Source organism: Pelophylax lessonae (assembly GCF_965119305.1).
Source record: "Pelophylax lessonae genome assembly, chromosome: 8".
Lineage (NCBI taxonomy): Eukaryota > Metazoa > Chordata > Amphibia > Anura > Ranidae > Pelophylax > Pelophylax lessonae.
The window spans coordinates 236,033,393-236,059,379 of record NC_138775.1 but is presented as its reverse complement, the minus strand read 5'-3'; the positions used below and the strand labels follow the sequence as shown (position 1 = coordinate 236,059,379).

Here is a 25,987-nt window from a genome sequence, read left to right as displayed (position 1 = left end):
GATCAGCCTAGGGCCAATTAGCACTGTCCAGACAGAGGGTCAGGGGTCATGCAGCCTCACAGGACAGTTATAGGGGAATAAAAGCTTCTCTTAACAAGCTTTAACCAGACACTGATAAAAGTCACACGACTCCTATATTCGGTTGTTGAAAAAAGGTATTTAGCAGTTTATATTTACTAAAATAATTGCATTTCAATGTTCTGTGTACTGTGGGAGACCAGATATAGTGAATGCAGGCTCCTAGGTTTAGTAACACTTTAACATTTATCTCAGGCTCATTGCCTGATTATAAGTATTCTGGGATTGGCATTTGCATCCTTTACCGATTAGATAATCGTATGAAAAAAATTGCACGATAATCTGATCATTCGAACACAGCTTTCGACAACCGATAATGATATTTCGTCCAACAAAAGGGACAAACACGGAAACTTTTGTCATACGATAGCCTAGCGAACAACAATCGTTTAATCAGTACAGTATGCGTTCGCTAAAAATCCATAGACAAAGACCACGCATGATCAGAAGCACTAAATAACCCTGAAAAAGCCTGGCTGTCATTGTTTTTGTTTTGCACTATCTGATATGTAGCTTTGCAACCAGGAAGCTTTTCCAGAATCGTACGAAAAAAATCATACGTTTAGTACACATTGTTGAATTCGATACTAGTATCATGCAACAAAATGCAAACGATAAGTCGTCCGATTATCTGATTGTGTGTACGAGACATTGGATTGTCTTTGGATTTGCTTCTCTGACCCCACATCCTGCCTTCTAATTCTAATACCATTGCTCTGGAAGACAACTTATCCTACATCCCTGAACCCATTTACTACTGTTGCCTCTCTGGACTTTTGGCAAACTTCTAGCAGCTCTGCGCTTTCTCCAGTCTGGCCTGTATCAACAGTCACTAGCAGAACCTCTACCTAGGCATTACCTTGGCATCATCCAGCAGGGCTGTGACCCTGCATCTCCAGGTAAACTGAACATCTCTCCCTGGTGGCACAGAGGATTCACTTACTCATTAAAAAACTCATCAATGAATATGACTCTTTGCCACTCCTTGTCTGTCAAATTCGCACATGGTCTCTACTAGGTCCTCATTCCTCTGCAGTGGTCCAGTATTATAGGTTAAACTTGGACTGGGACATACTATCAAAGTTCTGCTTGATGTAAACATCTGTTTATTGATTTCCAATTGACTGGATGAGTAAACTGGGCTGGGGTCATCCTAATTTATTATGTAAATCTATCATTTAAATGTTCACATTGTTTATCCTTCTAGACCAGGGGTAGGGAACCTATGGCTCGCGAGCCAGACGTGGCTCTTTTGATGGCTGCATCTGTTTTACAGACAAATCCTTAATAAAAGGGGGGCGTGTCCGGACGTGAGCCGCGCTGGACGTGTAGTCCCAAAGCTCCGCCGTGTCTACTATTCAATACAGTGCCATCTGCGAAAGCTGTGCCCGGTGCCAAGGAGATTTCTGCACCCTTCGACGGTACACTTTGTGGGCTACCCATCGCTACCCTCAGTTCGTCTCTGGGTGACCGGATTGCCGTGATACGGACCCCGCGGCCTACTCGCGGTACCGCCGCCGGCTCGTGTGCTGTGCATCTGAGGGCCTTGGCAATCACCGCCCGGTAAGGAGACCTGCCATCCGGTCCCTGTGCCCCGACAGACACAATCTCCTTCCCCTCTGACACCCAGGGACTCACGGAAGCTGCCTCTCACATCCATTTCTGAGGCCTTCAGCGGCCGGCCACCATTTTCTCAGGGCCTATACTCACCTCCATCACTTGCAGAACTGCAGGTGCTTCACCACTCCGGCCTCATTGCATATCTGCCTGCTCTCTTCCCGACCGGACTCCAGGCATTTCACACGGCTCCATCTACTCACTGTATAGCTGCGGCCCATGAATATGAATATTAAATAAAGATTCCCGACCCCTGAAAAATAGTGTATGGCTCTCACGGAATTACATTTGAAAATATGTGGTGTTCATGGCTCTCTCAGCCAAAAAGGTTCCCGACCCCTGTTCTAGACAGACTTTTGTCAAGTCTTCTAGATTAGATTTCAACATTAGACCTGTGGTTGACTATCTGATCAATAGAGGATACAATTATTTCAGTTCTTTATTTTATGGATGATGCGTCCACCTCAAACATGTCAATGTGACCTTTTAAACTCAAACTGTCCATAAGGTGAGTTCTTGTTTTTTGCTAGCAATATAACAGCTTTCGAAAACCTTAGTTACTTACCGGTGACGGTATTTCTAAGAGCCTTTCAGGACAGCACCTGGAGAGAGCGCAGCTCCACCCAATCCACAGGAAACACTGTAAATAAAAACTCCTCCTCTTCCACCATGCCTCAGTCATAGAGTAGCCTCCGACATGCTGGAAAACATAAACTACCACAGGTTAAACATTTACAAATTATATTATAAACAAAACCAAGGGGGGTAGCTGCTGCTGTCCTGAAAGGCTCTTAGAAATACCGTCACCGGTAAGTAACTAAGGTTTTCTCAGATCGCCTTTCAGGACAGCACCTGGAGAGGATAAGCGAGTAACTTACACTTAGGGTGGGACCACTGCCTGCAGAACTTTTCTGCCGAAGGCTTGATCCTGAGCTGACAACAAGTCCAACCTGTAATGTCTAATAAAGGTTGAATAGCTGGACCAGGTAGCTGCCTTGCAGATTTGATCAGGCGAAGCACCAGCCCTTTCAGCCCATGAGGTTGCCACAGACCTTGTAGAATGCGCCAAGATGCCTTCTGGAGGTTCTTCTCCTTGAGCTACATAAGCCTGTTCAATTGCCCATCTGAGCCATTTGCCTAAAGTGCTCTTTGATGCTTTTTCTCCTATACGGGACCCTGAGAAGATGACAAATAATGCATTTGTCTTTCTAAATTCCTTAGTTACCAGGAGGAACTGAAGTAAGCATCTCCTCACATCCAAGGTATGAAAGGATTCTTCCCGAGTATTACTAGGAGTTGAGGAGAAAGTTGGTAAGACAATTTCTTGTGATCTATGAAAAGATGAAGCAATCTTTGGAAGAAAGGCTGGGTCCGTTCTTAGGAATACTCGATCTGCAAAAATTGTCAAAAAAGGGTCTGAAACTGAGAGGGCCTGGATCTCACTGATCCTCCTGGCCGAGGTTATTGCTATCAAAAAGATAGTCTTCAAAACTAAATTCTTCAGGGAAGCCTTTTAAAGGTTCAAAAGGAAACTTAGTCAGACCTTGTAACACAATGGTCAAATCCCATTTGGGAAATACTTTAAGGGCTATTGGCCTATTGCGGGCTAATGCCTTGAAAAAACGAATGATTAGAGTCTCTTGGGACAAAGTCTTTTCGAAAAAAACTGAAAGTGCCGCTACTTGCGTCTTTAAAGTACTTGCTGCTAGTCCTTTCTCCATTCCCTCATGGAGGAACTCAAGCACTGAAATTAAATTTTTTAATTCAAAATTTTTGCTGGAACACCAAAAGTTGTATTTTCTCCAGACTTTCAAGTAAATATCCCTAGTCACCTTCTTCCTGCTGGAGAGAAGGGTGGAGATAACTTTTTCTGACAGGCCTCTGGCTCTCAAGATGTCTTCTTCAGTAACCACGCTGTCAGTTGTAAGCGGTCCAGTTCTGGGTACACTAGGTTCCCCTGTGTCAAAAGATCTCTCCTGTACGGAAGTTTCCAGGGAGGTTCTGAGGCAAGATTCAGCAGGAGGGCGAACCAAGGTCTCTTTGGCCAGTAAGGTGTAATCAGAATCAAGTTGGTCTTTTCTTCCCTGAACTTTTTGAGAACCAACGGAATCAGTTGGAATGGAGGGAACGCGTAAGACAAACGGAAGTCCCATGGATTGGCTAGAGCATCCAAGCCCCAGTCCTGATCCTCCCTGTGTAGGGAAAAGAATCTTTGGACTTTGGTGTTCTGTTGACAAGCGAACAAATCTATTTGGGGAAGACCCCAGACTTCCACGATCTGCATGAATACTTCTTGATTCAGACTCCATTCTGATTCCAACACCTTTTTCCTACTCAGCAGATCTGCTAGAAGGTTTTGTGACCCCTTCAGATGCACCGCTGTCAGAGAGGCTAGATTTTTCTCCGCCCAGGAGAGTAGCTGTATTGCCAGATCTGATAGCGGTCTGCTTCTTGTGCCTCCTTGCTTTGACATGTAGGCCACTGCTGTCATGTTGTCCGACAGAACTTGCACATGATGGCCCCTGACTGTCTGTTGAAAGGACCAAAGACCCAAAAGGATGGCTTTCAACTCCCGCCAGTTGGATGATTTCCTGGACTCTGCTTTGGACCATGTCCCTTGCATCGTCCGGCCTTCCAGGTGGGCTCCCCAACCCCACGAACTGGCATCCGTCGTCAGACGTTTGTTCGTCTGGAAAGTCCATTGCAGACCTTCTTCCAGATTTCTGGAATTCCTCCACCACCACAGAGATCTCTTTGCTTTCGTGGAGATTCTGATGGATTTCTCCAGATGTTCCGGGTATGACCAACTCTGCAGAATGTCTCTCTGGAGAAGACGGGAATGCAGTCTTGCCCACTGTACTGCAGGGATAGCGGCTGTGAGCAAGCCCAAAGCTGCCATGGCCGACCTGACAGTAACCTGATGATTGGTTTGTAATCGAGCAACTGCGTTCTGAGTCTTCTCGATCTTTACTTGAGGTAGAAACACCTTCTGGAGGACCGAATCTATTCTGTATCCCAGAAATTTTATCTGCTGAGATGGAATCAAGCTGGATTTCTCCAAATTCATGAGCCACCCCAGACTCTCTAGGTGGTCCTGAGTCTCCTGAAGGTGTACCAACGCCTGGCTCTTGGACTCTGCAAAAATTAGCAGATCGTCCAGGTAAGGGACAATTGAAATACCCCTCAGCCTTAATGGCTCTAGGGCATCCGCCATTACCTTGGTAAACACCCTTGGAGAAGATGAGAGGCCAAAGGGGAGGGCCCTGAACTGCAGATGCCAGACCGATTCCCCGAGATTGACCGCCAGCCTTAGGAATTTCTGGCACTCCTGATTTATTGGGATGTGCAGGTAAGCGTCCCTCAGATCCAAGGATGCCATGAAACAGTTTGGGGACAACAGTTTGGTCACTGAATAAATGGTGTCCATCCTGAAGTGCTTGTACCGAATTGATCTGTTTAGGATTTTCAAATTTAGGATCATTCGGTACTTGCCTGAGGGTTTTTTCACTAGAAAGATCTGAGAATAAAACCCACGGCCTTGTTGCCCCTCGGGGACTTGGATAATCACTTCCTGTTGAATCAGCTCTTGTAAAAGAGACATCATTGAGGAAGCCTCTTCCGGATCCCTTGGAAGGGGAGTAACATGGAATCTGCTTGGAGGTGTCTCCGAAAACTCCAGTTTGTATCCTTGAGCCACTATATTCTTTACAAAGGGGCTTGCGGATACCTCTTCCCAACGTGAGAGGAACCATAACAGCCTTCCTCCCACTGGAAGACTGTTGTCACTTGCTTTTATTGGCCTGGTCAGGTGGTCTAAAGAGGACTCCACCTTTCCCTTTGCCTTTATGGGAGGTCCATCTTGATCTCTGATCTTGTTCACGACCTCTGTTGGTTTGTTGAACAGAACGAAATCTCTTCTTAGGAGGCGATTTCTTTTTTGACGGAAAGGCCTTCTTCTTATCCGCCGTTCTGTCAAGAATTGCTTCCAATTCAGGCCCGAAAAGCAAGTCACCGGCAAAAGGTAAACCACAGAGTTTCACCTTAGAAGCTGAATCACCTGTCCAGGTTTTCAATCAGACCGCCCTCCTGGCAGAGTTGACGAGGGCTGCTGACCTGGCAGACATTTTGATAGACTCAGCAGAAGCATCGGCCATATATTTTACTGCCTTTAGGAGCAGCGGAAATGAATCCAGGAGATCTTTCCTTGCTGTTCCAGCCTCCACATGCCCTTTAAGTTGTTCGAGCCAGCACTCAAGATTTCTGGCTACCACCGTGGAGGCCATGGCCGGCTTAAGGCTGGACGTAGGAGTCCCAAGCCTTTTTAAGGAGAGAATCTGCCCTTTTATCCATGGCGTCTTTCAGAACACCCATGTCTTCGAACGCCAAATCCGTGCGGCGAGACACCTGAGAAAAAGCAGCATCCACTTTGGGCTTCTTGTTCCATAGGTGCGCCGTATCCTCTTCAAACGGAAATCTCCTTCTTAGGGATTTAGAGAAAAAAGGGGCCCTCTCTGGGTCCTTCCACTCTTTTTCAATAGATTCCGTAAGGACTTTATGAACAGGAAAAACCCTGCGCTTTGTCTGTTCAAGGCCCTGGTACATTCTGTCATGAAGTGAAACTTGCACCTTTTCTTCTGCGATTTCCAACGTGGTGTAAATCGCTTTCAGCAACTCATCAACCTCTTCCAAGGATAATTTGTATCTGGAAGAACTAGCCACCTCTTCCTTCTCTTCCTCCTCTGAATCCCTGATGGAACAGAGAGCACTCTCCCCCTCATCTTCTGAATCGCTTGACACTGCAGACTTAGAAGTAGACGGCTGGGAAGATGTACCACCCGTTTGTTGGGAATCTGATAGAACTTGTGGCGTCCTGGATAACAGGGAACGAACTGAGGACAGGGTGTCTGTGAGTTCTTTAAATGAAGATATGAATTCATTATTCTGCTGACTAGACTCTTCCTTCACAAGGTCAGCAATACATGCTTTACAAAGTGGCTTCACCCAGGAATCTCTGAGTGGATTCTTGCATGAAGGGCATTTCCTTGATGCTGGGGCTCTTGTCTTCACTGTGGCTTTAACCTAGTAAAGAAAAAGCCACCATGAAAGCCCAATAACCACTAATAAAAGAAAACCACCACCTAGTGATTTCTTGCAAGGGAGAAATCGTGACCCACACCAAAAAGGATCAGAAGAAAGAGACTCCCTTATGCATATGCATCCTGTTAGACTGGGAACAGTTACTCAGTCTACAGGGCAGGCTCCAAAGGAGGAAGGAAGAAACCCCACAATAAAAGCTCACACAGTAAAAAAAAAAGAGGCACCGCTGCACCTCTCCTACCTGAAGCTTGGCCGGCGCTGGCGGTGCCTGCTTCCACCGTCGCTGCAGACTTTTCCTCCATGTTGTTGAAAAGCGCAGCTTGCTGGCAGATCTCTCCATTTAAATACCGCTTCCCGCGTCCTCCTCTGTGGACCGGAAGCGGAAGCGCCGACCTCGTGACCTGCCTCTGACCCCTGCGTGTATTGCGGTTGGAGCAAACGCCGCCATGCCCCCACCGGAAGTCCCGTCCACCGGAAGTGACGCCGCGCGTCCCCGGGATCAGAGTCCGAAAGTGCGGGAGATTCGAATGCCAAAAGCGGCTCCCCGCCCGCCGACCGGCCGAAGCGCGGACCTCTGACGCCCGGACCGGATCCTCCGATGGGTTTCAGCTCCCCTGAGCGAACGAGGTGAGAGGCTCCGGAGCATACCCCCTTTGACACTCCAGGGAGGGGAGCTGGGATGGTCTCCATGCTGAAACAGCAAACAAAAAACTGGGCAACAAATCCTTCTCTCCCCCTGGAGAGAGTGCAGCCCTTCCACATAGCTCCTGCAATGCTTCCACCATGGCGGAGGAAACACAAATGACTGAGGCATGGTGGAAGAGGAGGAGTTTTTATTTTCAGTGTTTCCTGTGGATTGGGTGGAGCTGCGCTCTCTCCAGGTGCTGTCCTGAAAGGCGATCTGAGAAAACATCCATTCTCGGAATTACATTTTTTAAAATTGAAAATGCATTACGCATTATTTTCAAAATTCAATCAAATGAAAAGGATTGTGATAGTAGGTCAAACAGATATTCAAAGTTATTAGTAACATTTCTGCTAAGTCTTTTTTTTTGTAATTTCGAATTATATTATCATTTACATTGGGCTCCAGCATTTGATCTGCAACATTTAGCCTGCGTTTTCACTAGATGTGGTGTGATGTAGTGTGATTTTCATGCGGTCTGGAGTGCAAACTTGTGGTGCAATTTGTGCTTTACAGCTGCCATTGTAATGCAATATTAAAAGTCTATGCAGCTTAAAATTGCACCGCACTAAACATGCACAGGACCCATCAGAATTGCACCGCATAGATGTGAATGGCCTTAATAGAAAACAATGTTATTTGACTTGACATGCAAATCTTTGCGATCTGAACCACATCAGGTTCACATCAGTGTGAAATAGGGCTAAAAATTAGGACTCTTTGCAGCTTTGCGAGCTAGAGATAAAGATTTAAATTAAAAGAAACAAAATAGCTGACTAATTAGAATCAGAAGTATGCATTTTAAAGGTTGTTTTTTCTGCACTTCAAAGCACTTTACAACCCTTGGTGCATCTTTTTGCTTCTGACCACTACGAAACTATGGAAATATAATTTTCGATATCAATACTCTTCAGGGATTATTACTTTTTTAACTAACCCATTGATAAATGTATAAACATGGTGCAGTTCACCCAATTTTCACTTATTACAAGACTAGGACTACATAGAGTACCTAACTTGAAATGAGTGGAAAATGGGCACAGATCACAAATGATTACAATCCACCACTGTATGGGACAGTGGAAGGTATAAGAGATGGTGTGTAATAAACCAGCAAAATTGGAAAGGTTTTATAAATCTCCATGATGGTAGTTACTCATTACTGGGTGCACACAAACAGAATTTCTTTGCAGGAAAAACTTAAAGTACAAGACTCCTGTATGGCTGTCTAGATTTCCAGATCCCACTGTTTCATTAGTCTTGGTGATACATTTTAATGTTACATCATGTATTTCTATTACTAATTTTTCACTCAGAGCATCAGTAGGTATGTTGAGGTAGCCTCTCACGCCGTTTTTGTCACCAGATCCAGTTCATACTGTATTTTCCAATATCTATGTATATGGATTTTTTTATACATCTCCTGATATACACTGCTAAAAACAATTAAAGAACACTTTGAAAACACATCAGATCTCAATGGGTAAAAATATCATGCTGGATATCTTTACTGATATGGACTGGGTAATGTGTTAGATCGGAAAGGATGCCACATCGTTTGATTTTTGTGGCGTCTTTGAATTCAGCTCCATCAAAGTGAAAAAATGATGCAGCAGGCTAGTCCATTTTGCGGAAACTTCATTGCAGCAACTAAAAATGGTACCTAGCAGTTTGTATGGTCCCAACGTCGGGCATGCTCCTAATGAGACGACGGATGGTGTCCTGGGGTATTTCCTCCCAGATCTAGACCAGGGCATCACTGAGCTCCTGAACAGACTGAGGTGCAACCTGGCGGCCTAGGATAGACCGAAACATAATGTCCTAGAGGTGTTCTATTGGATTCAGGTCAGGCGAGCGTGGGGGCCATGCAATGGTATGAATTCCTTCATCCTTCAGGAAGTGGCTGCATACTTTCACCACATGAGGCTGGGCATTGTCGTGCACCAGTAGAAACCCAGGACCCACTGCAACAGCGTAGGGTCTGACAATGGGTCCAAGGATTTCATCCCGATACCTAATGGCAGTCAGAGTGCCATTGTCTAACCTGTAGAGGTTTGTGCTTCTCTCCATGGATCACTAACCCACCACTAAACTGGTCATGCTGAACAATGTTACAGGCAGCGTAATGTTCTCCACAGCTTCTCCCGACCCTTTTACGTTTGTCCCATGTGTTCAGGGTGAACCTGCTCTCATCTGTGAAAAGCACAGGGCACCAGTGGTGGACCTGCCAATTCTGGTGTTCAATGGCATTTGCCAATCAAGCTCCTTCTACAGCTTCTATGGCCCTGTCCTGCTCTTCTAGAGTAACTGTCTGTCCCCTGGAATCTCCTTCATACTCTCGAGACTGTGGTGGGAGACACAGCAAACCTTCTGGCAATGGCACGTATTGATGTGCCATCCTGGAGTAGTTGGACTGCCTGTGCAACCTCTATAGGGTCCAGGTATCGCCTCATGCTACCAGTAGTGACACTGACCCTAGCCAAATGCAGAACCAGTGATAAACTGTCAGAAAAAATGCATAAGAAAAAAAAGAACAGTGGCCTCCACCTGTAAAACCATTTTTATCTTTCAGGTCATCTCATTGTTGCCCATCTAGTGCACCTGTTGGTAATTTCATTAACAACAAGCAGCTGAAACTGATTAACAACCCCCTCTGCTACTTACCTGACCAGATCAATATCCCAGGAGTTTAACTTGATGCTATACTCTGATTAAAAAGTGTTCCTTTAATTTTTTTTGAGCAGTGTATATATCTATTTATTTATGTGTGTTCATCTCAAACATATTCCTTTTCTTGTGTGACACCAATCCCTCTTATTCATACTTTAAATGAGGTTGGCAATTTGAAAGAGCTCTCCTCTTTCCCCTCTATTTGCCAAGGGTCGAAGCTTAGTTTTACATTTTGTTTTTAATTTCCTCTACTTTTTTTTTTTACATGTATTTTTTTTTTTTTATTCATTAATTATTTACCACCTATTATTGATGAATTTCACTGTTTCTTTACTATCTTTTGATAAACATATTTTGATAAAAAAAAATCATATCCAATTAATTTGATATATTTATTGCCAACTGATTTTACTAATGTTTGGTTTAAAGCCACTGCACGCTGCATTTAACATACAGTGTACAGAGGTACTAGCCTAGTCAATTAGTGGTTAACACCAGTAGTGTGCAATCAGTATATATATATATATATTCATCCAGGAGGGTTCTCTGCTAGCTACGATTTACTGTTTTTAACTGCTTCATCGAATAAAGCCATTCTACACACAAGAGGCTGTTTGGCACTCCTCTTGCCTCTCCTGGTTTCCTGAGCCTAGTGTGGGGAGGCAGCCCAGCAATTAGTTAGCAGTAGTGTTCAGTGTCTGGCACCAGCTACACCTCTGGGATTTGATAGTTTGAAACATTTTTATGGATTTTATACTGTGACTTTTTTACTGTTATTTGTTATTATTCTCAACATGCTAGAATTCAACTTTTAATAATCTACCATTGGGTTTAAGGAGCAATCTGCATTCCATCAGCCTCATTGGAGGACAGCTGAAACATCAGGGGTCTTTTAGACCCCTGTTGTCTCATTAAAGAGATCCTGTCAAAAAAACAACCAAAAAATCATCACATGCAGACTTTTTGTCTGCTATGCGATGAACAAAAAAAAAAAAAAAATTAAAAAAGTAAAAAAAATTGTAAAAGAAAATTAAATTACACCCAAGCACTTAAAATTTCCCCCAAAAGTTTTCGAGAGCCACCCCAGCCCCACCTATGCACAAAAAACGTTGATTGCCCTACATGTTACAAATCTCCATGCAAGCCAGCGTAATAATTCTAGCACCACAGTTTTTGAGTAACTGAAAACTGATAACCTGTACAGACTTTTTCAAGTTCAAGGGTTTTATTTGGTTTTACAAATGCCATCTTGTACATATAAAGAAAAAGCATCAGAGCTCTCCACGCAGGAAGGAGAAAAAAAAATTGGCAAATGATGGTACAGGTTTAAATGTTTAACCTTCTGGATGGTATAGTACATGTAATTGCATTAGAGGTCGGCGAAGTGATGACAACAGCAAACAGTAGGATTCAATATTATAGAAAAAGAGGAGATCAGCAGCATCTGTCTGGTTCACCCCACTCAAAGCTCGGGGACTAGCATGGAGACAGCCAGTGCTGTAAAAACATTCAGCGTGTAAAGAGGCAGAGAAGGAGAAAAAGGGGAGCGGGGAAATGAGGAGGAAAAAAGGAGAGGAGTGGTTCCGGGAATTTTTTTCCAGCGGGCGCTAATAAGAGACAAAGGAAGGTCCAGGGTCATGGTTCTAGTAAAGAGTCATCAAACTCAGGGAGTAAATATTTATCAATCAAGGACTGAGAAAGTTTGGTGTACCGGTCTCACCATGACCTGTAAGGTTGCCTCTATCTTGGCATGGATCATCGCCTTGTGACTCTATGTTTAGTGGAGGTTATGCTTAGTGACAACGTCCTCCAGGACCGGACGATAGTCTTTTTAAAACAGTTGTGACATAAAAGAGGAGGCGAGACTACCTAGAAGGTTTTCACTCGGGGCCAAGTCCACCAAGTATAGAGGTATGTGCTGGGCTCTCCGCAACCCTGAAAGCAGGCTGGCGGGTAGCTCGGGACATATTTTGCTGTCCTATGTGGTACTAGGTACCTTCTCGACACTGTATAGGAGGTTTCCAGGGCCAAAGTATTTTGAGATACCTTTTTGGGTGCCTGCAAAATGTCTTAATCAGATGTCTTTAAAATATGCACTTCCAGTTGTTAAGGAACTACAATTCCATTCATGCCTAGTCATGTCTGCCTCATGGGACGTGTAGTTCCGCAACAGCTGGAGGGCCATAGTTTGGAGATCCCTGGTCTTACTAGTCCTCGGGCATAGGTTCCAAGGCTAACTAGGGACTTTTAAAGTGTTGCCAATGGAAAATATAGGGTACTGAAGTATGTCACCATTTCACAGGCGCACACACAATTTTAAGGTTTGATATACTGAGTATCTATCTACTCGGCGCAAACCTCAAACTTTTATATTTTACAAAAAATTGGGTAATTTATTGCATTTGTTTACCCTGAAATTAACTTCAGTGCATTTTTTACTAAAATGTTGCGTTTCCTAAACCACTGCGCTAATATTGTGTAACATAAAAAATTGGAACTACCAACATTTTATTCTCTATGGTGTCTGCTTCAGAACATATATAATGTTTGGGGGTTATATTCAGTTTTCAGAGCTAAAATAATTTTTTAAAAACGTGCGAAAAAAATGCAAAAATGGCTTTTGCAGTGAAAAGGTTAAATGTAAGTGTCGTTTTTGTATTTCTTTAATATAGACAGAAGTTCCTAAAGAACACCGTAAGCAGATAAAATAGGTTCAGTTTTGTTTTGAGCTCCATGAAAACGTGCCCCCTTGGCAAAGGGCACTCCCCTCTGCTCCATCTACTCTAGCAGTGGCTCAGCTTCCTCATGTTCAAAGCAGGGCTATAGTCCTTTCATTCTGAGAAGAAAATGAGAGGCACCTTTAAGTGTAGAAATATGTTTACATTTAATGAAGGTACAACATTTAGCAACTCATATGGTTGATGATTAAAACAGGCACACCTAAGTATGCAGGCATCAGGGGCAAAGCTGTCTACATAGAACGTCCTCCGCACCACCATCAATGTCATCCCTTCCACACTGCGCTCCATGAGGGCTTCAACCCTCGCTTTCAGATAGCTCTACTCTACTGGAAGGTAGTCTTCCCGGTCATGACTGCAGACCAGCTTTACCCTGGATGCCTGCATTCTTAGATGTGCCTCTTTTAATTATTAACCATGTGAGTTGCTGAATGTTGAACCTTCATTAAATGTAACCATATTGCTACAATTAACGGCACCTCTCTTCTCTTTTATACACTGTAGCCCCTGCTGGATTTTGCTTCTAATCACCTTGTGGAGGCAGCCATTTGTGGATTGACATTTTATGGTTAAACAAACTATTACAATGCTATATTCTTTTTAAATGGACTATAAACTGAAGGATTTATGAATAAATGGTCGTGGAACGAATCATCTGAGTTTCCATTATTTCTTTTGGGGGAATTTGCTTTGATATAAGAGTGCTTTGGATTACAAGCATGTTTCTAGAACGAATTATGCTCGAAATACAAGGTTTTACTGTGTGTGTGTATATATATATATATATATATATATATATATACACACTGTATATATATATTTTTTTTAATACTGCTATATGACCTGTATGGTGACTATGGCACGTGTATTACTTAATTGTTGGCAGTTTCAACCTATAACAGCTTCTTGCACCATTATAATGGCCCAGGAAGCTTAGTTTATTTCCTGAAATATGTCAAAAAATTATACATAAATAATGATATATGTTGAAACTATTTCAGTGCAAAAATCTATAAAATGTAATCAATCCATTGCATAGTAGCTTTAAAATATCCAACCCCATGCAAGTAGACAGGGGTCAAGCAATGGCACAAGTACACCAGGGACCACCAATGTTTGTTGCAGTATGCCTGAATAGCAGATGACACAGACAGACATCAAACTCATTTGGATTGTTTGCAACAAAGCAAGTTTATTCTATTAAAATATACCGAAAACACTTAGCAACAAGTTTACCATACCTTTAAGAGAGCCAGTGCCACCTGGAAGATGATCGTCAGTCCCTGAGAAGATAAAAGAGAAATTATCTCAGTCACATGTACATATTCTACAGTGCCTTTCATTGCTTTTAATGACAGTTACATCCTTTTGAGTTAAGTATTTACTAGTGTTGTACACAAAGTTGCTGTTGTGATGTGCGATTTATATTATTTTAATAAGGGATTTAATAATGCTTCAAGGGATGTCCAAAGTCTGAGATTTTTACAAAACTAACCAACACTTGAGCTTCTTGAAAACTTTAGTCTCAACTTGCTTTCATATGCTTTATGATGTTGCCTAGATACGTTCTTTATTAAAATGGAGCCTTCAAAAATAGGATTATATAAAGAACTTCGGTAGTATCTGAAAAAAATTACAAGCCAGCAGCTACAAATACAGTAGCTGCTGACTTTCAATAAACAGACACTTACCAGTCCATCTCTGTCCTTACCCAAGCTCATTCTTCTATTTGGGTCCCAAGTGCCATCATTCTGGATGTGGGAAGCTGGCTGTGACTTCCTGAAGTTTCACACCCAGCTCCCTATTGTGCATCCATGAGATGCAGTGCGCCTTTAGGATGGTCCTGCAGTCTTCTGGGATGTGGGACGTGTGACCTGTTCCAGAAGGTTGTGGGTGGGGGGCCAAACTTCTGATCTGCTTACGTAGGCGAGCAGACTGGGAGCAGGCACCTGCCAAGAATAATTAATGGCTCAGAGAAAGAAAAACTTAACCATAATTAGGGAGAAAGAGGATGAGCGGAACTTCACATTTCAGGTGAAGTTCTGCTTTAGGATCATGTGACAATATTATCACACGACTGGGATCCTCTCAAATAATTATGTGACTTCCGCAGAAAATACTAGTATGAAAAAGGAAATGGGCCTAACAAATCTACAGCTATTATACATAAAATGTGGCGCTAATCTTAAAACGGTTTGCACAGAATGTCCATAAAAATCCAGGAGGAAAACAACAATTTCTAGGATGATCAATACAGATGTATACAAAGATCCTTATGCAGAAAGAAGTGAAGATCCTTAATGGAAAAGAGCCACCACCAAACACCCGTACACACTGACTCTTACCGGAATTATATGACCCTCAAAACTAGGGATGTAACGATATCGAAGATATCGCGATATCGTATCGTCGTGGTCGTCTCGATATCGTCGTGGTTGGGTTACTATATTATAGACCAGAGTTTAAGGATTTTTTTTACCGTTTTTTTTTTTTTTTCTTGCAATGTAGATATTTTGATCTTTCTGATGAAAAACGTGAACATAAGCTAAATGATAGGTCAGTGTTTTTTTTAAAGGCTTTTTGACTGACTATTTTATTTAAGTTTAAGTTATGTTCCTAAATACCAGTTTTAAAAGGCTGCCTTTATTTGCCTTGCACATTTAAACCTGACTTAACTTGATCTTTGTTTGCACTTAAAGGGAATTGCCTATTGTTTGTTTACAATTGTTCTAGCTGCTTCTTAACTTGAACATTGCACAGAAGAATCAGTTATGCAACCAAATATTACTATACAGAATATTGATGTTCCTGACCACAACTTGCACTTTAAAAGCACTATGTGATCAGTGTTTTATGTTGTTATGGATCCATAAATACAACAATAAATTGCCTGTTGACTGTCAAAAGCAGAATAAAGGTCGGTATTTTTTCGCTATTATCATCACAAACACTATCGTGAGCTATTTAACAATACCATGTGCTTTTCCACAATATCGCAATAAATATCGTACCGTGAGGTCCATATTGAAATTGTATCGTAGCGTGAGATTTTGATATCGTTACATCCCTACTCATAACAAAGGTCATATACAGCATGTAGCATAGGCAGATAAGGTCTTCCCCTCCTGTCTCCTGCATTAGCAGCCGATCATCACTTCATCACCATAGGGCCGTACTCTCTGGAAGTTTTATGTATACTATTTTTGATCTGTCATTTCAAGATTTGTGTTGGCTGCTTTTCGCCTTTTTGATATTTTACTATTTTACTTGACAAAATTTATTATAGCGCAGCAATATTGTGATATAAATCTACAGCTATTGCCTAAAGATTTGAGAATGACCCAAATATTAATTTTCTTGATATTAAAAGTCTGCTGTTTCAGTGTTTTTAGATCTTTTTGTCAGATGTTACTAGGGTATACTGAAGTATAATTACAAGCATTTCATAAGTGTCAGAGGCTTTTATTGACAATTTCATTCGCCCTGGCATGCTGTCAATCAACTTCTGAGCCACATCCTGACTGATGGCAGGCCATTCTTGCATAATCAATGCTTGGAGTTTGTGACAATTTGTGTGTTTTTTGTGTTTTGTTCACCCAACTCTTGAGGATTGACCACAAGTTCTCAATGGGATTAAGGTCTGGCCATGGACCCAAAATTTCAATGTTTTCTTTCCCAAGCCACTTAAGTCATCTCTTTTGCCTTATGGCCCCATCATGCTGCAAAAGGCAGTGTTCGTCACCAAACTGTTCTTGGACTGCTAGGAGAAGTTGCTCTTGGAGGAAGTTTTAGTATTATTCTTTATTCATGGCTGTGTTCTTAGGCAAAACTGTAAGGATTCCTTACTGTTGGCATGACACAGGTCTGATGGTAGCACTCACCTTTTCTTCTCCGGACAAGGTTTTTTTTGCGGATGCCCCAAACAATCAGAAAGGGGATTCATAAGAGAAAATTGCTTTACCCCAGTTCTCAGCAGTATAATCCCTATACCTTTTGCAGAATATCCGTCTGTCCCTGATGTTTTTCCTGGAGAAAAAGTGGCTTCTTTGCTGCCTTTCTTTACACCAGGCCATCCTCCAAAAGTCTTCGCCTCACTATGCATGCAGATGCACTTACACCTGCCTGCTACCATTCCTGAGCAAGCTCTGCACTGGTGGTGCTCTAATCCCACAGCTAAATCAACTGTAGGAGAGGGTTCTGACACTTCTTGACTTTCTGGGGCACCCTGAAGCCTTCTTCACAAATGCAGTGGAAATATTTTTTATGAGATTAAAACGCTAGTAAATCCAGCTTGGCCGTTTTAACCTACAGGTAAGTCTATAAAAAGGCTTACAAGTACGTAAAATGAATATCTCATAAACGTGCAACGTGTAGGAGATATGCATCCTGAAAGCAGCCAGTTGCGTGAAAGTGATGTCATCGTAGCTCCACCCTATCACATGGCCGGAGCACACAAATCCGGAAGAAAGACCGGGAGAAGATGTCAGCCTTCTCAGCGGTGACAGCACAGCGCTGGAGGGCTTTGTTCCAAGGTGAGTATTTCATAATGTGCTAGTATGCGATGCACACTAGCACATTATGCAATTGCCTTGCAGGTGTTCTTTTACAACAGCCGCGGTTTACTACCACTTTACGTACATTTTTTTGGCAAAGAGGGACTTTGCAATTAATTGCAATTCATCCAATCACTCTTCATAACATTCTGAAGAATATGCAAATTGCCATCATAATAACCGAGGCAGCAGACTTTGTGAAAATTAATATTTGTCTCATTCTCAAAACTTTTGGTCACAACTGTACACAGCAATATATGAATAATTAAAATATCTATAGCTACTTAAATCAGCCATGTCCAACCTGCGGCCCAGAACCTCAGGCAATGCGGCCCACTGCCCCCTGACAATTTTTTTTTTTGCAGGGGAGGAAGGAAGTCGAGTCGGGGACATGGCCACAGCGGTTTCCAACTAACTGTAGACAGAGGCCGCCTTGGAGGAGAGAGGAGGGGGACGATCTCCTGCTTACCCGGCGGCTGCTGTCATATTAAGCCCCGCCTCCTTGACTGGCTCCTGTGATAGACAGCAAATTGGTGACGTCTATCATAGGAGCCGGTCCAGGAGGCAGGACTTCGTATGACAGCGGTTGCCGGGTAAGCGGGAGTTTCCCGCTCTGTGTAATCCAGCGGCTCTCCTTTATCTTCATTGCAGACTGCATTGGATGGGCTTGCACTGGTGAGGCTACATTGGATGGGCACAGGTGAGGCTGCATTGGATGGGTATGCACTGGTGAGGCTGCATTGGATGGGCACGCACCGGTGAAGCTGCATTGGATAGGCACTGTTTAGGCTGCATTGGATGGGCTGCAAGTGCCATGTGATCTCCCGGCTGCTGCGGGAGACTTAGGATGTCTGCAGTCAGTGACAGAACCGCTGCTTCCTGTATAGTTCTGGATCTGTCACAGGCTGAGTGATATAAAATGCACTCCACCTGTGACAGGAGCCATACAGGAAGCAGCGGCTCTGCTCTCTACTGCAGCCGCTGCTTCCTCCAGCAGTACCCGCATGACCAGTAGTACCCACCAGCAGTCTACAAAATAAGTAGAAAAGGTATGTGCATTAGCGTGTGTAATTTGTTGCAATATGTTTTTTAATAACTAGTTGTGTTTTGTCATAATATGTCATGACCTTGTTCATACATTTATAAATAAGGACATGACATTTTCTGGCTGTCTAAGTCATATGTGCTAGGAGTGCAACTATCCCCCAGCACATGACTGTAAATATCCCAGCATGTGCAGTGTTTCTGACTCCTACCACCATGACCACTTCAAATCACTGAAGTGGTCATGGTGGTTAGAGTGTTCCTTTAATATCCCTCAGAAGAAGTAAACCCCTGTATACTGATTCCATTTCATTTAATCATCCTCTAGTTGTGTTAAATTAGTGCTGGGGTGGGGGGACGGGGGGCGCGGCGGTGCGAGAAGGGCACGGCGACATTTTATTGCTTATCTACCTTAACTATAGTATATATTTTAAATGCGGCCTGAGAAAATTTTTCTACACTCAATGTGGCCCAGAGAAGCCAAAAGGTTGGACACCCATGACTTAAATGATGGTTGTATCAGAACTCATTTATGAGTTTGAAAGCAATGATACACAATTAAGTTTTTTTTTGTAAATTATTTAAAAAAAACAATGAACACATCCGTTTCGGCTTCGACATTAAGACTTAGTGTCAACAAATTGTAAATAAATCCATTTAAACTTGAGGTTTTAACACTAAAAAAATGCCTAAAATTTTCAGAGGGTTGACAATACTTATGGAACACACTGCATACTAGACTATGGGATCACTAAACTGTAATACAAATACCCTTACAGAAATAACATTTTACAAAAATGTTGTAATTCCATATTTAAAAGCCATAAGACTCTGTTTGTTCATTTTCTGTGTAACTTGCTATACTTTTTGATTTGTATAAATAATTTCTGGATGAAAAGCAGCTAACTTCTGTTTAATTAAGGCCCAGATCACATATATGCGAATTGGATGCGTTTTCAAACGCATCCGATTCGCATGACATGTGAAATAACATTGGTTTCCATTAAAGCTGTTCACATACAGTGCCTTGAAAAAGTATTCATTGTATTCATAACCCTTTTTCACATTTTGTCATGTTACAACCAAAAACGTAAATGTATTGTATGTATTGAAATTATAGGTGATAGACCAACATAAAGTGGCGCATAATTGTGAAGTGGACGGAAAATAATAAATGGTTTTCAAAATGTTTCACAAAGAAATATCTGAAAGTGTGGCATGCATTTGTATTCAGCCCCCCTGAGTCTATACTTTGTAGAACCAACTTTCGCTGAAATTTCAGCTGCAAGTCGTTTTGGGGATATCCCTACCAGCTTTGCACATCTAGAGAGTGACATTTTCGCCCATTCTCCTTTGAAAAATAGCTCACGCTCTGTCAGATTGGATGTAGAGCATCTGCAGGTTTTCTTCTATGATTGCCCTGTATTTGGTTCCATCTATCAACTCTGACCAGCTTCCCTGTCCCTGCTAAAGTAAAGCATATATGATGCTGCCACTACCATGTTTCACAGTGGGCATGGTGTGTTCAGGTTGATGTGCAGTTAGTTTTCTGCCACACATAGATTTTTGCTTTTAGGCCAAAAAGTTCAATTTAACCAGAGCAACTTCTTCCACATGTTTGCTGTATCCCCCACATGGCTTCTCGCAAACTGCAAATGGGACTTATGGCTTTCTTTTAACAATGGCTTTCTTCTTGTCACTCCTCCATAAAGGCCAATTTGTGGAGTGCATGACTAATAGTTGTCCTGTGGACAGATTCTCCCACCAGAGCTGTGGATCTCTGCAACTACTCCAGAGTTATCATGGGCCTCTTGGCTACCTCTCTGATTAATTCTCTCCTTGCCCGGACTGTCCGTTTAGGTGGACGGCCATGTCTTGGTAGGTTTGCAGTTGTGCCATACGCTGTCCATTTTCGGATATGCTCTGTGAGATGTTTTCTAACCTAATTCTGCTATAAACTTCTTCTCAACCTTATTCCTGACCTGTCTGGTGTGTTCATTGGCCTTCATGATGCTGTTTGTTCACCAAGGTTAACCTCTGAGGGCTTCAAAGAACAGCTGTATTCATACTGAGATTTAATTACACACAGGTGGACTATTTACTAATTAGGTGACTTCTGAAGACAATTGGTTCCACTAGATTTTAGTTAGGGTATCAGAGTAAAGGGGCTGAATACAAATGCACCAGCAGGATCACATGAGCTCTGTGATCATCGCAGGGAGAAGGACGGTCGGCTGTGTTTACAACATCCGACCGTCCTTCTCTCTCAGCGGGGAACGATTGCGAGTGTCAGGCGGCAATCGGAGCCGCTTAACACAGGCATCGGCTTCCTCGTTGACGAGCGGGGGTGGGAGAGCGTCGCGCACTCGCCCCCTAGACTCCCAAGAGCGAGCGCTGTACATGTACGGCGATTTGCCTGGGAGCGGCTGCCTGCCGCAGTACATCTGCGGCGGGTGGTCGGAAAGGAGTTAAGATAAAAATTCCTCTGCCTTTAGAACAACTTTAAGGTAAAAAAAATCTTCAGTATGCAGCTCCCCTCAGACCCCCTTATACTTACCTGAGCCCAAAATCAATAAAAATATGTGCACGAGAGCAGCAGCTCTGTTGGCTTTCTCTCTCCTCATTGGAAAAGACACAGCCACAGGATCCATTGGCTCCCGGTGCTGTAATCAAGAAAGAGCGGGGGGCAGGGGCTGAGCCGCTCTGATCTCTATGGACACACAGAATGGGGCTTGAAAGTGAGCATGCACAAGTGCCCAAAGAGCAAGTAGCTTGCTAAGGGGTCACTCAACGGGGGAGGAGCGTCGCAGGGGACCTGAAAGGAGGTGGATCAGGGCTTCTCTGTGCAAAATCATTGAACAGAGCAGGTAATCATGACATTTGTTATTTAAAAAAAAATATGAACGTTTACAATCACTTTAACTTATGCATTGCATTATGGAAAAATGCAAGTATTCCATTTCCTTAACTTCCCCATACTAAAAATAATGTCTGTTCCCATCTTAGCACTGCAGTGAGTTTTTAAAAAAAATAAGACATTTCCTTTTTTCCTGCATTTTAGTGTGTTGGGAAACCCATCAAGGCCAATGGCAAGGCATTATAACCCATGTAACGTGTTTTGATGTTAAGGAAGTGGTAGAAACAAGTCTCTGATAATATCTGTTCACTCTATCCACTCTTTTCTAAAGTGAAAAACGGATTGAAAACACGGGTCAACACATGTTGATAATGCATATCAACACACAAAGGAAATTAGCTCTGACACAAAGACTCCATTAACAATACAAAAAATACACCTCTACACACATGCCTAGATCTAAATGGGCTCTTACATTCATTTCTATAAATGTAATTCACTTTATATGCCAGACTGTCTATTATGATTTCTAGTCCTCTGAAAGGAACAGAGGCAATTATCCAGTAGGAGGCACTATTGTCAAAAAAATGTTCACCGTGGGTTGATAAGAAGTTGCCTGCTTTTGGAATCAAGAAAAAACAAGGCGTCTATAATATAAAAAGTACAGTAGAACTCAAAATTGAAGATCTAGTATTGGGAAGCACACAAGGTTAAAAAGCACGCCTGCTGTACCTTTCATTTCCAAAGCTCCGCTGTACAATACACAACTAAAAAGACCTCACTTTGCTACAATGGCTTACAGCTCTGATTGTGAAGATGGAATGCCAGAGGAACATTTCACTGAAATAAATGAGGTCTGTCTCTGACAGCTGCAGAACACATTGCTAGACCTCTATCTGCTATGTCACCCTTCCTGCCAGGGATGTCATGCTTGCTAACCTGTCAAGTATCTTTTGGCAGATGCTGCCGCATGAGTGACAGGATCAGAGCGCTCCACACAAACAATGTAGCATCCCCAGCTCAGCATGGAATTTTTACAAGATTTAAAATTTAAAAGAATAGGTCTTGTATTGCACTGCTCCAGAGACAGCAGCAAAGAACCTTTCCAGAAAGGTAGCAGAATATGACACCTACAAAGTAACTGTTGCTCTATAATCTGACAATCTGTTGAAAGCCAACAGTTGTTATATAGAGTCTGACAATCCTCTGGCAGCACGCTTCACTGATCGATTTAGAGAATACTAAAACTGCTTGAAAATATGAGTGTCTATCCCATTTAAGAGTGCGAGAAATAAAATGAATCGTAAAAACAACTCACAGATACCTGTCAAGTACTTTTGTCAAACATGAATGTTTTACTCCATTGTGGGTGGTTTTACTCTCTATGTAAAATAAAATATTTGCTGTCAGTTTAACCACTTGCCGACTGCCGCCCGACTATATATGGCGGCGGTCAGCCCCTCCCAGGCAATGTGACGTACCGGTACGTCACTAGCCTGGGAGGGAATAGGGGGCGAGCGTGCGCCGCCGGAGGCGCGCCCCCGCTCGTACCCGACGAAGCCGGCGCGTGTGTCTACCCGACTCTCTACCTGACTCGCGATTGTCGGGTAGAGAGGGAGAAAGGCAGGCGGCTAATGTAAACAAAGCCGCCTGTCAGTCTCCCCTGTGTAAAAGCACTGATCACTCGGTCCTGCTATGTAGGACCGTTGATCTGTGCTGTTACACACACAGCAGCATCCAATGACAGTTAGAAACACGCCCCCTAGGGACACACTTAACCCCTCCCTCTCCAATAAAGTTAACCCCTTCCCTCCCAGTGTCATTTTTACAGTAACAGTGCATATGTATAGCACTGATTACTGTAGTAATGTCACTGGTACCCCCAAAAGTGTCAAAAATGTCAGTCAAGGGTCCGATCTGTCCACCGCAATGTCGCAGTACCGCAGAAAAAAAATCGCAGATCGCCGCCATTACGCGTTAAAAAAAAAACCAACAAAAATCTTTCCCTTAGATGGTAAACGCGATAACTTTTGCGCAAACCAATCAAAATACGCTTATTGTGATTTTTTTTTACCAAACATAGGTAGCAGAAAACAAATTGGCCAAAAATTAAAAAAAAAATTTGATTTTTAAATTTTTTGGGGGGGAATTTCATATAAAAAAATTTGAAAAATATTGTTATTTTTGCAAAATTGTCGCTCTTTTTTTGTTTATAGCGCATGATCAAAAAATCGCACAGGTGATCAAATACCACCAAAAGAAAGCTCTGTTTGTGGGAAAAAAAAGGACGTCAAATTCATTTGGGTACAGCGTCGCACGACGGCGCAATTGTCTGTTAAAATCACACAGTGCCGAATCGCAAAATACCCCCTGGTCAGGAAGGGGGTAAAATCTTCCGGGGCTTAAATGGTTAAAATAGGTGCCATACAAGAGTCTTATTGCAATATGCCTATTTAAAGTAGAACTATCTTTTTAAAGTAAAACTGCACTGCATCTGAGCACCACAAAACAAATATACTGTATAATTCATTTTTATTATTTTAAGCTAATGCCTCCATCTATCCATGTCTCCTTGCTTTATTTTGCTGAAAATCACTTTGAAAAATACCTCCCTGGTATTTTTTAGCAGCAGGCATCTTGAGTAAGGGCAGAGGATTCATGTAGAATTTACTTCCTGCAATCCATCTGCCCTTAGCTCAGGCATGGGCAGAGCTGAGAACCCTTCCTGCCCCTCCTGTAGACTCCTGGGATGTATGATATAATTTGTCTGGGAATGGAAAGCAGGAAGTAACTGAAGAAATGCAAAGAAAAAAGTTAAAACAAGTCAATATGATATACTTTATCTATTTACTAATGCTACCACTTTAAGGATTAGAAATATTAGAACGTTTATTAAGAGAGTGAAGTTCCACTTTAAGTCCTCAAACACAAAGCCCCATACCATAAGGGTGTGCTACAGCAGTAAATTAGAAATGTGCACCTGTGCATGCCCCTAGTTCCTGACCCTGTTTTAAAGCTGACATATTAGTGACATTAGTGAATTCTAATCAATTGAAAGTGGAACTACAAGAAAATTTTTTTTTTTTTCAAAACGGCACAATTGCAAAAATCTACTTCTAATGATTAGTATCCTACGTCTGCAATGCTGATTTGTACAATACAGGAAAAAGCTCGACTATGCCTATGGGCAGTCCCAGGGGGTATACACCCACTCTCAGCTATAGGCACTCAGTTTTGTTACAAGCAGTGTCAGAAGAACCATTGGGACGTCCCAAAGCAGTGTCAAATATGAGGGGTGGGAAACCGCACAAATAAATTCCCAAGGCTAACCATAGCCAACCAGGTAACCTGGAGCTCAACCAAAAAAAACTGGAGCTTACCTGAAAAAACACAATACACCCTTAAAGAGGACCAGGTCCTCTAAACAGCAGCCAGCAAAACCTTGCGGCCAAAAGAAGCATCCGCAGATGCCAACACATCCACTTTATAAAACTTTGTAAAAGTGTGCACCGGCGACCAGGTGGCCGCCTTCCAAACCTGCGTCACTAATGCTGGATGACGGAAAGCCCGGGAGACACTAAGCGCCCAAGTAGAGTGCACCTTGACAGGGAAAGGAGGAACCTGACTCTTGATGCAATAGGCTGGAACCACTGTCTGATCAATCTGGAAATGGTCGCAAAAGAAGCGGACAACCCTTTGTAAGGTCCGTCCATGAGCATAAATAAAGACTCTGACTTTCTAAAAGACTCCGTAGCTGTCAGGTACACCCTAATTGCCCAAGCCACATCCAAGGCATGCAAGGCAATTTCCTTTGGATGCTTAGGCTTGGGACACCGGGGAAACTACACAATGTCTTAATTCAAATGACAGTCAGAGACCACCTCAGGAAGGAATGATGGACAGAGGCAAAGCACCACCTAATTATTGGGAATCACCATAAGGTGAACAACAGGATAACGACACCAGTTCCGACACCCTGTGGGCAGAGGTGATTGCCACCAAAGAAGGGCACCTTCTGGGGCAGGGAAGCAGGGAAACCTCCCAAAAAGTTTCAAAGAGAGACTTCTGTAGACCTGAAAGCACCACATTAAGATTCCAGGGTGGCAACGGAGACCGCACTGAAGGAACCAAATGTCAGACTTACTGAAGAAAAGGTACGCACCAGGGAGTGTGTGGCCAAAGGTCGTTGGAAAAAGAAGGCCAAAAACCTACATCTGGCCCTTGATGGTACTCAAGGCCAATTACTATTCAACACCCTGTGAAAGGAAGGTTAAGATTCAATCCATCAACAAGGAGCGAGGATGGACCCCGAGAGACTCACACCACGCAATGTACATCTTCCACGTAGATGGTAGCTCTTCCTAGTAGTAGATTTCCTAGCATTTAACAGCGTAGGAATCACCGACTCAGACAAACCTCCATCCTTCAGCACCTGGCGTTCAACAGCCAAGCCGTCAAAGCCAGAGACGGTAAAGCAGGTTGGAAGATTGGTCCTTGGGACAGCAGATTCTCCCTGAGAGGAAGCCCCCGAGGAGCATCGGCGACCAGCGTATCAGATCGGCGAACCTAGACCTGTGAGGCCAGTCTGGAGTCACTAGAATGACCGGAATACCTTCTGCCTGGATCCTGCACAGGAGTCATGGCAGAA

At 43.0% G+C, this 25,987-nt stretch overlaps 1 protein-coding gene across 2 annotated transcripts in view; it reads right to left on the bottom strand.

The window, feature by feature from the left end:
• The window catches only part of RABGAP1L (RAB GTPase activating protein 1 like), a 588,371-nt gene that overhangs the window by 156,178 nt on the left and 406,206 nt on the right, over positions 1–25,987 (bottom strand). For both annotated transcript variants that reach the window (XM_082265880.1, XM_082265881.1), the window contains exon 17: positions 14,127–14,168. In XM_082265880.1, the coding sequence (XP_082122006.1) occupies positions 14,127–14,168 (42 nt within the window). The remainder of the gene's footprint in view (positions 1–14,126; positions 14,169–25,987) is intronic.